A 13204-nucleotide genomic window follows, 5' to 3' on the forward strand; every position below is an offset into this window, starting at 1 on the left:
ATAATTTTCAAAATAAGTTGAACTTCTATATGATTTCCAAAAAGCTGTGCTGTATCTCCAGCTATAACAGCTAATAAGGACAGCCTAAACATTCCATAAAGTAAAAACACATACTCATAAGTAGATTAAAAAACTGTAACTGCTACAGAATTAATGCTATACAAAGACCACCATGCCACAATGTGCAGGACTAAGTGAATTGAGGGAGACTGAGTGTCCTGCAGCAATGTGTCTATAATTCAACCAACATCTCACATTTACTATAATAATCATAATTATCAATGAGATTAATAAAATGAATGCTTGGGTACCAAGCAATACACCCTCAACTCCCACAGATGGGTAACAGGTCCAAAACATGAGTACTCAGACTATGCTTAAGTAAATTACCCCTTCATTGTCCATGAAAACACTGGGTCTTCCCAGCCAGTGGGCTCAGTAACATAAGAATACACAGCTTGTAACACTTCTCCATCACTTATGTTAACACAATCGGTTTTTATACCCAATCCTATAGAGCATACAATATATTAAAAAATCTCACAAAATCCCAAGAAATATTAACTGCAGATTCTTCATATAAACATACTTGGACACATGTTGACAGAAGATGACTTCAGACTAAATTACACATTCTAGTGCTCTGAACACATTTTAATATCACACAACTCAGAGCTCTCATAGCAAGTAGTGAGGCTACAAAGAACTGGTACATTTATGTGGGAATGTGCTCAGATAAAACTAAGTCAATGTTAAAAAAAAATATTTGAATATCCTACATAGATTACTATATAAATATTTTTTTGTGTGTAAAAGACACATCTCCCTGGTCCATCTGTTACATTCCTATCTAAATTTAGTGCCAAATCTGATGCCTTTTTAGCATTCCACCATGTTATTACTGTGAGCTTCAAGCTATAGCATCTCCTGGAAATGCAATGCTTACATTGTGCAACACTCAGGATTACTTTACGAAAGAAAAAAAAAGGTGAAAACCTCCTTGCTTGCCTCAGCCACAGAGGGAGAAAGTTTAAAGAAGAAGAAGAAAGCAACTTTTGACTTCCAGCTCTGCTCCTCCACCACAGTTGCCAGGCATCTTCTGAGAAAAACTCAGGAACTCCAACTTCCCAGTCTGTTTCCTGCCAGTGAATTTCTACAGTGTTAATGTAAATATGGATATCTTTCAAACACTGGAACCACTCACATTCTGCAGAAATGTGCATTTTAAGATGGATTTGAAGTCTGCAACTGAAATGGCTAACTTCACCCAGTGGTTGAGGCCCTTACTCTCTTGTCTCAGTCAAATATAATGGAAAACAGATCTCAGCAAATGTTTGTAAAGCACCCAGAGATATAGAATGGTAATCTGAAAGAGTCAAAAACCAACAGATCCATAATTTGTACAGAAAACTCCCTGCCACATCACAGTAAAGCTTGGAGTTGTCAGAGATTGCACAAGCATGATGAACACAGAACATGACTGAAGAAGCACAGGCACACTTGTGATGATGGGTTAGAGTGGGGATTTGAAGCCTAGAAAATCTTGGCATTGGTTCTAAGACATCTGTCTATCTCTGTTTGTTTTGGTGTTGAAGTCCTATCAGTAGAGGAGGATGAACCAGATCATGTCAAACCTATCAATCATGACCTGCCAGAAGGAAAGCATGTCTGAGGGAGGGCACAGTTCTTTCCAAACAAAAAGGTTTCACCATTTTACTGATGGGGCTAATGAGGAAGTAGGCATATTATACTCAAATTCATGCCCAATGGCTTACCTTCTCGGTAGGAGGAGCCATTATAAAGACTGCTCAGCAGTGTACTAAATATGCTAATTCCAGGCAGTGTAGTCATGTTTCTATGTACTAGCTGCTGACTGTTCCATGTCTCTCTAGAGAGGTTTACCTCACCATTTGAGTTTTCTGCTGAACACAATGTAAATCTTGCTTTACCAGTAGACTGGACACCCATTTTGTAATGCTTGAAGAATGCTGGAATTGATGTCAGAGTCGCAGCCTCACAAGCACTTTAAACAGATATATTTCTAAAGATGGCAGCAGTGGTAGCTGCTAATCTAATGGAATAAGCACTAATCTCCTAAATCAAAGTTCTGTCACACATTTCACACAAAAGGCAAAGCAATTAGATATCATTTGAAAAGCAGCATACTTGATGAAGAGATGACCCTGTCACCCTTACTTACAAGACAGCCACTAATCAAAATTTCTCTGTAATATGGCTCTCTTATTATTGGTGATTACTGCACTAGGAAAGTTCTTATTATGTCTGCTGCTGGCCACATTTGTGACTGCAGTAGAAACTGTTCTGCAGAATGTTACATGTTGGGAGAACACACTTTTTTTAACTTCATTTTTTTTTGGCGGGGGGACAGGGACTTTTCACTATTTTATTAGAATTGAGGCAACTACAAAATATCTAAAACTTACAGAAATGTGTGCCTGCTTCAAACGCCAAGACTGAAGAAGGATTTCTGTTAAGGCTTTGTCTGTAGCCTCCATGGTACGATGCCATGTGCCCTATGCTAGTTTTATTACAGCTGCCAGACACACTGGCTATGGTCACAACCTGAAGTGTGTGATTGCACGAGATAAAGTGGCTGAAACAGTCCTACCTTAACAAGCAACTCAGAAACAAGATTCTGGATAACCACTTTTCTGAGATTTGTGGATTTCCATTTTTTGGGAACATGCTTCTTACACAGTTGGCTCTGGACCTCGCTGATGATTTAATGAAGAGGAACCAGGCCCTGTCCTTTCTGGACAGTCTTTATGATCTCCCCCAACAAATAACCTCTACTTCTTCTTGGGTTAAACCTGGTCAACCCCAAAAGAGTAGAGAAGACAAGAGAAGAGAAGAGGCCTTTTTGCTGTCTGAGAAAGATTCTTACAGATCACCCACTCTTAACCCTTCTGTAGAGTGAAATTGTCCAGGCTGTTGACTCCCCAGGTGAGCTGACAATAATCCAGAATAAAATCTGGGGCTGCTCAAGGGGATATTTCCCTGAGTTTACTTGAAGAAGAAGAACAATGATAGGAAACCAGTAGGTTCCAGATGCAACAAAAAGCACATTTAATAGAAAAAAGGCACCCTGGAACAATAACATCTTATTCACAACACTGGAAAATTATTTGAATGGATAAATATGCACTGCAAAAATGAAAGAAAAAAGGAGACATATTTAAGACAGCTTCAACACATTGTCTGATGGAGCTAGGAGCAGATGCTTGTGAATTTGCTGTTTCTGATCTGATTCGGATCCATATTCCCACAGGTTGAAGACAAATGAAGTAGATCTACTCAGATGGAATATCATGGTGAGTACATAACTTCTTTTTTAAGGCAATGACTGGCATCATTTGTTAGAGACCCCTCTTTGAAGGATGCTAGTGTCTGCAGGGGAGTTTATAACCCCCACCCCCCCCTAGCTTGCAGTCATCTGTAAACTTAGCCATAAGCCTTCTGCATTTGCCTACATTTCAGCGATGACAAAAAGGAATGAGCCCAGTACTGATCCCTGGGGGGACTCTTGGAGGTGGCCTCACCTATTTCTACCTGCTGGCTATCCTGTAGGTGATAAAAAGGGCTTTATACCTATATTAGTGATCTCATCTATAATGCCTAAGTGAGGTACTGCCTAAAGATTTGGTCAGGGCGAGGTAAGCTGTGTGCAGTCTTAACTTTATTCAGTGCATAGTTGGTTGATGGTAATTGCTTCAAGTTGTTCTAAGCAGTTAATTTAGCCGGACAAACTACTTTTTGCTTGTGGATGCTTCGGCTTTGGTTATTTGGGCTGAATGAGTGAAGTACTGCTCAATATCTGAGTTGTTTGGCTTCTGCTACATACCTACAATCAACTGCATTACTAGCTAAGTACAAACTTAGTGTTAAAGACTGTACTGCATTTTATTTTTCTGTCTAATTGTTTCATTGAATACTGTGGTCTGTCTCTCTCTAGTTTATTTTTCTATTCAATTGTTTCATAGAATATTGTGGTCTCTGTCTCCGCAGTTAGTTTCCTGCCTGCCCTCCCTGTTCTTGTTCTGGAATTAATCTCGGTTGCTCTGGAATTGCCCGCCCCTCCTGTAAATGTGTGTTTGAACACTCCTGAGTCTCTCATTTTCTCACTCAACAGAGTACAGTGAGATCATGTTTTGACTTCGGACACTCCTACCAGTCCCATCTGTTCAGCTCTATCAAAAAACTCCAGCTTCACTCTGTAGCATATCGCCTACTCTGAGGAGATCTCTGTCTAACATATAAAGCCGTTAAACCCAGAGCTGTTGGACATGCTACATCTAAAGAAATCCCAATCCCTCCGAGCTACATGCTCTGGGAACCTAAACCTTGTCACCACAATAAACAGGACCTGCTGGAGGGATAGATTCCTGTCCCAGAGACTTCATATACTCTGGAACAAACTACCCATCTATGTCAAGCAAAGTTCCTCATTAGCACTCAAAAAAAATCTTGAGTGGATGGGAAACAGGAAATATACCCCGGGGATCGCTTCTGTGGCTCTGCCCGACAGTGGCACAGGAAATGAACTTTCTTGGGTGGCATAAGCCAGGGAAGCTTGTTGTCTACACTTACTTAGGCTCTTGGGCCGATAGCCTAGTTACCTACCTATGAACCTATGATACACAAATTCAGCGAGGAAGCCTAGCAGATGAATCAGACATTTCTCAGGGAATAAGATTTTTACTTACAGGATGAGTGTGGAGAATTAACAAGGTAAGTTACCAGAACAGTTAACTGACATATTTACAGCAGTTCAACTGGAAGACGCACACATTTTGGACTATGAACAGTGACATTTCCTTTACATTTTAAAATTAAGAAGAATGACAAAATGCACAAGAACAAATATATGAATGCTGGACCACAACAGCTAGGCGTTTGTCTTTCTCTCTGCTGTTCACTTATGCACGATGTAACACTGAAGTAGTCTGTAGTGGCATTGACAGGGCACCAGTTTATGCACATGGTGGATGTGAGTGCAGAACAATGAATTACCTCAGTAGTGAACAAGTACTTCAGCATTTTAAGTTTGGCTGTAATATAACGCAGCACAAACTTTACTGAGGGGCAGTAAATCTCTTCTTATTTTAAGAAACTCATACAATAGTAAAGTTTTACAAGTACAAAGGAATTTAATGTTCAAATGAGCAGGGAGTGGTGACATGCTTTGATCTTCTTAGTATGTTCCCACACCACCAACGAGATACCAAAAATGGTCAAAACAAAACATATATGTAACTTATGAAAATGAAACATACTGATATAGTTAGTTTTCTTTTATATTAATGCATGTGTGCCTATGTTTTAAATAATAATGGTATTTACAGAATGTTCACACTTCCTTCGGCCAAGTTTATCTGTCTTACTGTTCAACTACACAATCACATTAGGAATATAAACATATGGGGCAGCCATACCTCTCAACTGTCCAGATTTTCGCATCACATTTTAGCCTGTTCTTCACAAATTCTGTGGTTTTCTGGCAAATCAATGAGGACTGAAGTCACTAAATAATGACCGTATATGAGTTTCAGACTTCGTATCCTTCAGAGAATGCATACTGAACTCTGTTGAGCACTTAAAACATTCACTTTCTTAAAATATAAAGAAAAAAAGAGTGCAGCTGCTTCAAGGAAACACACATGACATCTTTAATGACAGAGTCCAGAAAAAAGGATAACTTGGGGCTCCTTCTCCACACACTTAAAAACATTTGTGGAAAGGCAGGAATAGTGGGGGTCAAATGAGCATCCATGAAGTATTTCCGAGGGAAGAGGGGGCTACCACCTTCTCAGATGCCCAAAGTGGGACATATGCTGTGAAAACATGAGATTCTGCAGGGCAAACTTTACCCACAGCCAATGCAGAGAGAGATAAGAATCCTCAGAGAGTACAAGGATTAACCTACATCCATACAATTTACACGGCCATTCGACATGATCACTCCATCTGCAAGCATGCTCTGGCTGACAGACTATGGGTTAAACTATCTATATCCCAGTGTGTACCCCCTTCCAAAGGTTTTATCTGGGATGCTTCTCCTCCGAGCCTCTTGTCATCTCCTAAAAATGATGTTGGGCAGAAAGCTCAATACCTCTGTAGTCAAAGAAAGGACTGCAAAGTATGAGGACTGTTTTTGAAATGGACTGAATTCTAAGAGGACATAGCGAAGCACTATGCTCTGTTTCTCAAGTCTTCTGATGGTGCTCTTGCACAGAAGTGAAACTGCATGTGAGGAAACTTAGACTGCTCCTATCCTCCTGATAACAAGGTAGGCTAGGACTTTTTCTCCATGATCTCTGCAGGTGGCTAGATGAACTCACTGACACTTTCAGCAGTGTTTCACACTATCTTCCTCTCCCAGACAGCAAAAACATGCCAGTATATGCATTGGTTTGTTAACAGACAGCAATGAGGACACTTGGAAGGCCTTGCTTTAAGCACTGAATGTAGGAACTTTTTTTATTAATGAAACTCAGTTAGTATGGTACATGTGCTACTATTATCATGGATTAACATAATGCACACACGTCCCTATGTGTAGAAGCATCAAAGTGGGAAAAAACATGCAAAATTTGAAAAGGAAGGGTGAATATAACGTGAATCTCAAATATGCAAGCAGTTGTTCACCACTGTGGTACTGCTCAAACTAATGAACAAGAAAGAAGGATGCTCTAGGAATGGGAAAATCTGTACAACACTGAGTGCATGAAGCTCGGAGCTAGAAACCCCCCCATTTTCTTTGGAATCACTATAGATGTCATCAGAAGAATGCCTAAAGCATATCACGGGAAAAAGGAAATTAATCTCTTCCATACTTATGTACATTACTTATCAGTCTTAAAATATCCCTAGTTCTTCTCTAATGACACTCCTCCACATAATAAGCTCTATAATATATGCTGCTTCAAACAGAGTGGATATAAAAAGTGTAAACACCCCTGTTAAAATGCCAGGTTTTTGTGATATAAAAAAATTAGACCAAAATAAATAATTTCAAAACTTTTCCCACCTGTAATGTGACCTATAACGTGAACAATTCAATTGAAAAAATTGTCAGGGGAAAAAATGTAAAAAATAAAAAACATACAATAAGCTGGTTGCATAAGTGTGCACACCCTTAAACTAATACTTTGTTGAAGCACCTTTTGATTTAATTACAACATTCAGTCTTCTTGGGTAGGAGTCTATCAGCAAGGAACATCTTGACTTGACAATATTTGCCCACTCTTCCTTGCAAAAGTGTTCCAAATCTGTCACATTGTGAGGGCATCTCTTGTGTGCACAGCCCTCTTCAGGTCACCCCACAGATTTTCTATTGAATTTAGGTCTGGGCTCTGGCTGGGCCATTCCAAACTTTAACTTTCTTCTGGTGAAGCCATTCTTTTGTTGATCTGGATGCATGCTTGGGGTCATTGTTATGTTGAAAGGTGAAATTCCTCTTCATCTTTCTAGCAGAAGCCTGAAGGTTTTGAGCCAAAAGTGACTGGTATTTGGAACTGTTCATAATTCCCTCCACCTTGACTAAAGCCCTAGCTCCAGCTGAAGAAAAGCAACCCCAAAGCATGATACTACCCACCACCATGCTTCACTCTGGGGATGGTGTTCTTTTGGTCATGTGAAGTGTTGTTTTTGCGCCAAACGTACCTTTTGGAATTGTGTCCACAAAGTTCAGTCTTGGTCTCATCAGACCATAACACATTTTCCCACATGCTTCTGGGAGACTCGATGTATTGTTTTGCAAATTTTAGCCTGGACTGGGTGTTTTTCTGTGTAAGAAAAGGCTTCCGTCTTGCAACCCTATCCCATAGCCCAAACATATGGAGAATACAGGAAATTGTTGTCGCATGTAGTACACAACCAATACTTGCCAGAAATTCCTGCAGCTCCTTCAGTGTTGCTGTAGGTCTCCTGGCAGCCTCCCTGAACAGTTTTCGTCTTGTCTTCTCATCAATTTTGGTGGAACGTCCAGTTCTTTGCAATGACACTGTTGTCCCATATTTTCTCCACTTTTTGATGACTGTCTTCATTGTGTTCCATGGTATATCCAATGCTGTGGAAATTTGTTTGCACCCTTCTCCTAACTGATACCTTTCAACAAGGAGATCCCTTTGATGCTTTGTAAGTTCTCTGCAAACCATGGCATTAGCTGTAGAAGGCAACTGAGTAAATGTCTGGAAAATCCTACTAAGACAGCTGAACTTCATTTGGGGTTAATAAGTTTCTCTTTAACTGATTGCAGGTGTGTACCCAAGAAGACTGAATGCTGTAATTAAATCAGAAGGTGCGTGCACACATGCATCCAGCTTACTGTATGTTTTGTATTTTTTATATTTTTCCCCTAACAGATATGTTTGTTTTTCAATTGAATTGTACATGTTATAGGTCACATTAAAGGTGGGAGATGTTTTGAAATGATTTATTGTGGTCTCATTTTTTATATCACAAAAACCTGACATTTTAACAGGGGTGCGTAAACTTTTTATCTCCACTATATTTTGAAGTTATCCTTAATCAGTCTTTCAATTTCATTCAATTATTTAGATAATATGACAACAGGTGATTCTGTTACTGTCTCACTGACAATTTTGTACAGCAGAGTCAGTGTGTATCAGTGGCACAGCAGGTAGCACTCTCGCCTTTGGTACATAAGGCTATGTGTTCTTTTCCCCTACCAGGTAGATGGATTGTTGATACTGCAGTGCAGAATTAGGAAGATGTTGCACTTTCTGACTGTTGTGCACTTGGGATGAGACATTAAACCAAAGTCCCATCTCCTTGAGTTAGTGGTGCCTCTGGGAGACTAAAAGATCCCATGGCACCCACCGAAAAGGTAAGGGGAAGTTTCATAATGCTCTGGCCAATTTTTCCCTAATAGTATAAATATACCTCTGGGCTACCTGAAAAGAGGCCACTAGCCAAGTGGGACTAGCCTGGTCAACAAAAAGCTAACTAAATAAATACTCCAGCTCTGATGACCATACAACGACTTGACAGTGGTCCCTGTACTCCTTTACATTTTTTTCCTACCTGTGCCAGATAATTCCTCCTGTACTTATATATTCTTCTAAAACTTTTCATAAAACATTTCTGATACAAGAAAAAAATAAGTGTCAAATAAATGGAAACTTGACCCTGGAATCAAGCAACACCTTACAGTTTGTTAACTGAAGGAAAAGGCAACAACCATTTGCATGAGTTGCTTTCATCATTAAAATGGTTTCCCAACACTTTAGCTAAAACTACAACAAAATGTCTTCCAATATTTGTTTTTCCTATCTCATTTCCTGCACTGTGTTTCTCGCTGCTGATTTATCTTGGGTTTAGGACATGAAATACACTCCTTACTTCATTGTCAAGGAGCTTTCCTGGTAAACAAATGTTAAATAAATAATAATAAATAAGAACTCTGCAACCTCCCTCCCAAGTAAACCTTAATATGGCTTGTTACAACTGCAAATTTCAGTTGTCATGTCACCTCATTTGCCAGAAGTCATGGTATCAACCAAGATGGATTAATCCCTTTTTACACGTCCCACATACTTTAAGTATACGTTTGCGCACTGCCCTTTATTTCAAAGTGCTTGTTGCTCACTCTAATAAACTTTTTTTTTTGAAAAATATTAACCAAAAGATTATACTAGTACATTTTTAAAGATACTTATCTGGGTTCTACTTGCAAAAACATCTTTGAAACAAGTGCACTAGCATTTACGTAGAATGTTACAGAAATGTATTCGATTGTCTACTTCCAAACATTGACAGGTACTGATCTTCTATTCTTAGGTTCATGGGTAGGTACTAGGCTATCTGCCCGAGGGCATTTACAAGCCTATCCAGAGTGTTTCGGCTTTCGCCGCCCCATTGATTAATTAACTGATCCTCTGTCAAGCAAAGCCAATGAAGTGATCCCAGGGGTGTATTTTCTGTTACCCATCCACTCGTCAAGGTTTCTCTTGAAGAGTATTAGTGAGGGGCTCTGCCTGATGTAATGTGGAATTTTGTTCCACAGCATGGGGAGTCTCTGTGACAGGAATCTATCCCTCCAGCATGTTCTATTTATTGTTGTGGTGAGGTTTAGCTCACTAGACCACGTGGCTCGCAGTGACTTGCATTTCTTTTGGTGGAGCATGTCCATCAATTCTGAGTTGGACATGGCTTTGTAAGTCAGGCAAAGATCACCTCTGAGTAAGGGATATGCCACCGAGTACAGCCGGAGTTTTTTCAGTCAGGCTGCATAGGACATATGTTTGAGGCCAGTGGTCTTTCCAGCTGCTGGAAATGTCTTGTGAGGTACATCCGAAATGGGGCATTGTACTCTATGATGGGTCTAATGAGTGACGAGTAGAGAGGCACTATAACCTTTTTATTTCTAGATGCGAACCCTTTAGTAATTAGATGGGCCACATAGAAGGATTTCCTAACTACTTTGGCAATATGATTGTCAAAGGAGACATTACTATCTACCTGGGTCCCCAGATTTCTTATCACTTCTTCTGTATTAAGGGGGCTGCCATCTATGTGGTAATTCGTGGGTGTTTTGATTTTCCCAAACGGGATGACTATGCATTTTTTGGCATTTAGCTTGAGGCCATGACTTTGATACCAGGTGTTAAGGCCTCTTTGGAGGATCATCGGCGAATTTGGTTAGCCATAGTCCTCCTGTGTTTGCCTGTACTTCTAAGAAGTATATGCTGAACATTAGGAGTCCCAGGACCGAGCCTTGCGGGGCACCACTTGTGACTGGTTTAGAGTCGGACCTGGAGCCCACTATTCGTACTGTGTGAGTTCTGTCTGTAAGCCAGTTGGCAACCCATCTTGTAACGTAGGGGTTTATTATCAGGCTGGTGAGTTTTTCTGTAATACCCGAGTGGGGAATGGTGTCGAAAGCCGTGGCGAGGTCAAAGTAGGCTGTGTGAACCACCTTTCCTCGTCTATGGCCTTGGTGACTGTCTTGAAGTCAACCAGGTTTAGTAGGCATGATCTGCCCTTAACAAAGCTGAACTGGGTCGGGTCAAGTGTTTGGAGATTCCCAATGTCTTTGTTAATAAGTTCCCTGATGAGGCGCTCCATAGCCTTGCAGACCAGGCTAGTCAGGCTTATGGGGCGATAGTTACCAGGGTCAGTTGTGGCCCCTCCTTTGTGGAGAGGAAGAACCGTTGCTGTGCGCAATTCTATGGGCACGTAGCCTGTGGAGAGGCTGAGGTTGAACAGCGTGTTTAGGTGGGGGGTTAGTTAATTCTGTAGTTCGTGCAAGATGCAGCCTGGAACGCCATCTGGTCCCACTGACGCAGTGTTTTTGGCTTTTGAAAGGGTTGTTTTCACCTGTGTGTCTGTGATTTTTGAGACACTACACTTTTCCGGTATTGTTGTGGGCCCTTTTGGAGGTGAGAGGGGAATGAAGTTTGCACTGAATCTATCTGCCAGGATGTTGGCAATATCAGTAGGTTCAGTACATTTTGTGCTATTTTGCACTAGTTCAGTGCATATCTGCGAGTTGCGACTTAGATTCTTAACATAGCTAAAGAAGGCTTTCTGGTTATCTTTTGAATCCTTGGCTATTTTTCTTTCTAAGTTAGCCTTGGATGATTTAATGAGGGACCTTAGTTGTTTCTTACTCATACTGATCAGGGATGTCTTTCCTTCTTGGGATTTGCTTTTTTTCTGAACTAGTTTCCTCCTTCTATTGTATAGCCTGTTTAAGGGCAGGGGTCCACCAAACTGGTTTCCTTCTCTTAGAGGAGTGAGTCTTGGTTTTGCTAGGGATGGCATGAGCCATGCATCCTCGTAGGTGCTCATAGAGTGCATTTGTAAAGGTTTCTGCATCTTGGGCAGCGTTATCCTTTAGTGTTGGGGGCTGTGAAACTTACCACCTCTGACTTAAGTAAGGTGAAGTTTGCTTTAGAAAAGTTTTTTACTGTGGTTTCCTTAGTTGGAGGTGGTGGTGGGGTGTGGACATCCAGAGTGATTAGTTTATGGTCTGATCTAACCAGTGACGGGTTGACCTCTGGTGTGGAACACCTGTCGCCCATGTTGGTGATGACCAGGTCCAATATGTTTTCACCTCTGGTACGGGAGTTTACCAGCTGATCCAGGACATCTGAGTTGATGAATTCTGGGGAGCGCTAGGTCTGGGAGTTTGTACTAGAGTAGTTTTCCCAGTGAATGGTAGGGTATTTGAAATCACCCAATGTCAGGGTGTTCGGTATGACCTTCATGTCTTCCAGTGTCTCCAAAAAGGTGGAGTGGTGGTCCTGGGTCATGGAGGGTGATCTGTAGCAGGCCACAATTTGCATTGCAGATTTGCCCGATGTTAGTTGCACATGGATGATCTCAGAGGTATCATGCTGCGCCACTAACCTGGAGGTGTAGGTATCCTTGATGAATATGGATACACCCCCTTCCTTTTGTGTTTCGGTCCATTTCTGTGGCCGAAACGTGTGGTATGAGTTGTAGCCCGGTAGTGCTGGGGTGCTCTTTGGAGTGTTGAACCAGGTTTCAGTTACTGCACAGATGTGAACACTAACCAATAATTACTGCCATAAAAAAAAAAAAATCAATAATTTTATCATCTCATGCAGTAAGTTAGTAGAAAGTTGAAAGCTATTTTATAACTGTACTCCTATTAATCTTCTTACCACAACTGTATAGAGACAAAAATAGCAGTAACTACAAAAGAAAAATATGATCACACTGCAGACTACTAAAATGACAAAATGCATACCCGAAGGTCGCTGCTGATAGTCTGCACGCTCTCCTCTCCAATACTCCAGGGGTATCACACGAGTTCTTCTTGAACGACGGACATGTGGTGTATTTGAAGGAAATACTGTTAAATGAAAATTTCAGAACAAAATGTATTTTATTACCTGACTTACTTAACTGTTGAATATGTAGAATCTTATTCATTTTAATTTTCTTACAGCTTCTCAGAAACAAACTTCAAATTAACTTTGAATGTCTTAAAATGTCTTTTGCACTACAGTGTGCACTCATCTTTTTTTTTAAAGACTTCAATTAACAGTCCATAGTCTGACAGGGGTCTCAAACAAAACATTTCCATGAGGCATGAGAGCTGTTCCACTCAGCAGAGGTAAAAATTCTCCAGAATAAAAATAAATGTAGTTAATGCACTTAGGAATGTAATGCAGCAGCTTTTCTTACTTAA

The 13204-nt window shown here is 40.6% G+C and overlaps 1 protein-coding gene across 2 annotated transcripts in view; it reads right to left on the reverse strand.

Moving 5' to 3' along the window:
- The window catches only part of LOC122793168 (centromere protein C-like), a 546145-nt gene that overhangs the window by 223714 nt on the left and 309227 nt on the right, over window positions 1–13204 (reverse strand). For both annotated transcript variants that reach the window (XM_044060985.1, XM_044060986.1), the window contains exon 5: window positions 12761–12865. In XM_044060985.1, the coding sequence (XP_043916920.1) occupies window positions 12761–12865 (105 nt within the window). The remainder of the gene's footprint in view (window positions 1–12760; window positions 12866–13204) is intronic.

Source organism: Protopterus annectens, chromosome 2.part0 (assembly GCF_019279795.1).
Source record: "Protopterus annectens isolate FY-2018-M chromosome 2.part0, PAN1.0, whole genome shotgun sequence".
NCBI classification, from domain to species: domain Eukaryota; kingdom Metazoa; phylum Chordata; order Ceratodontiformes; family Protopteridae; genus Protopterus; species Protopterus annectens.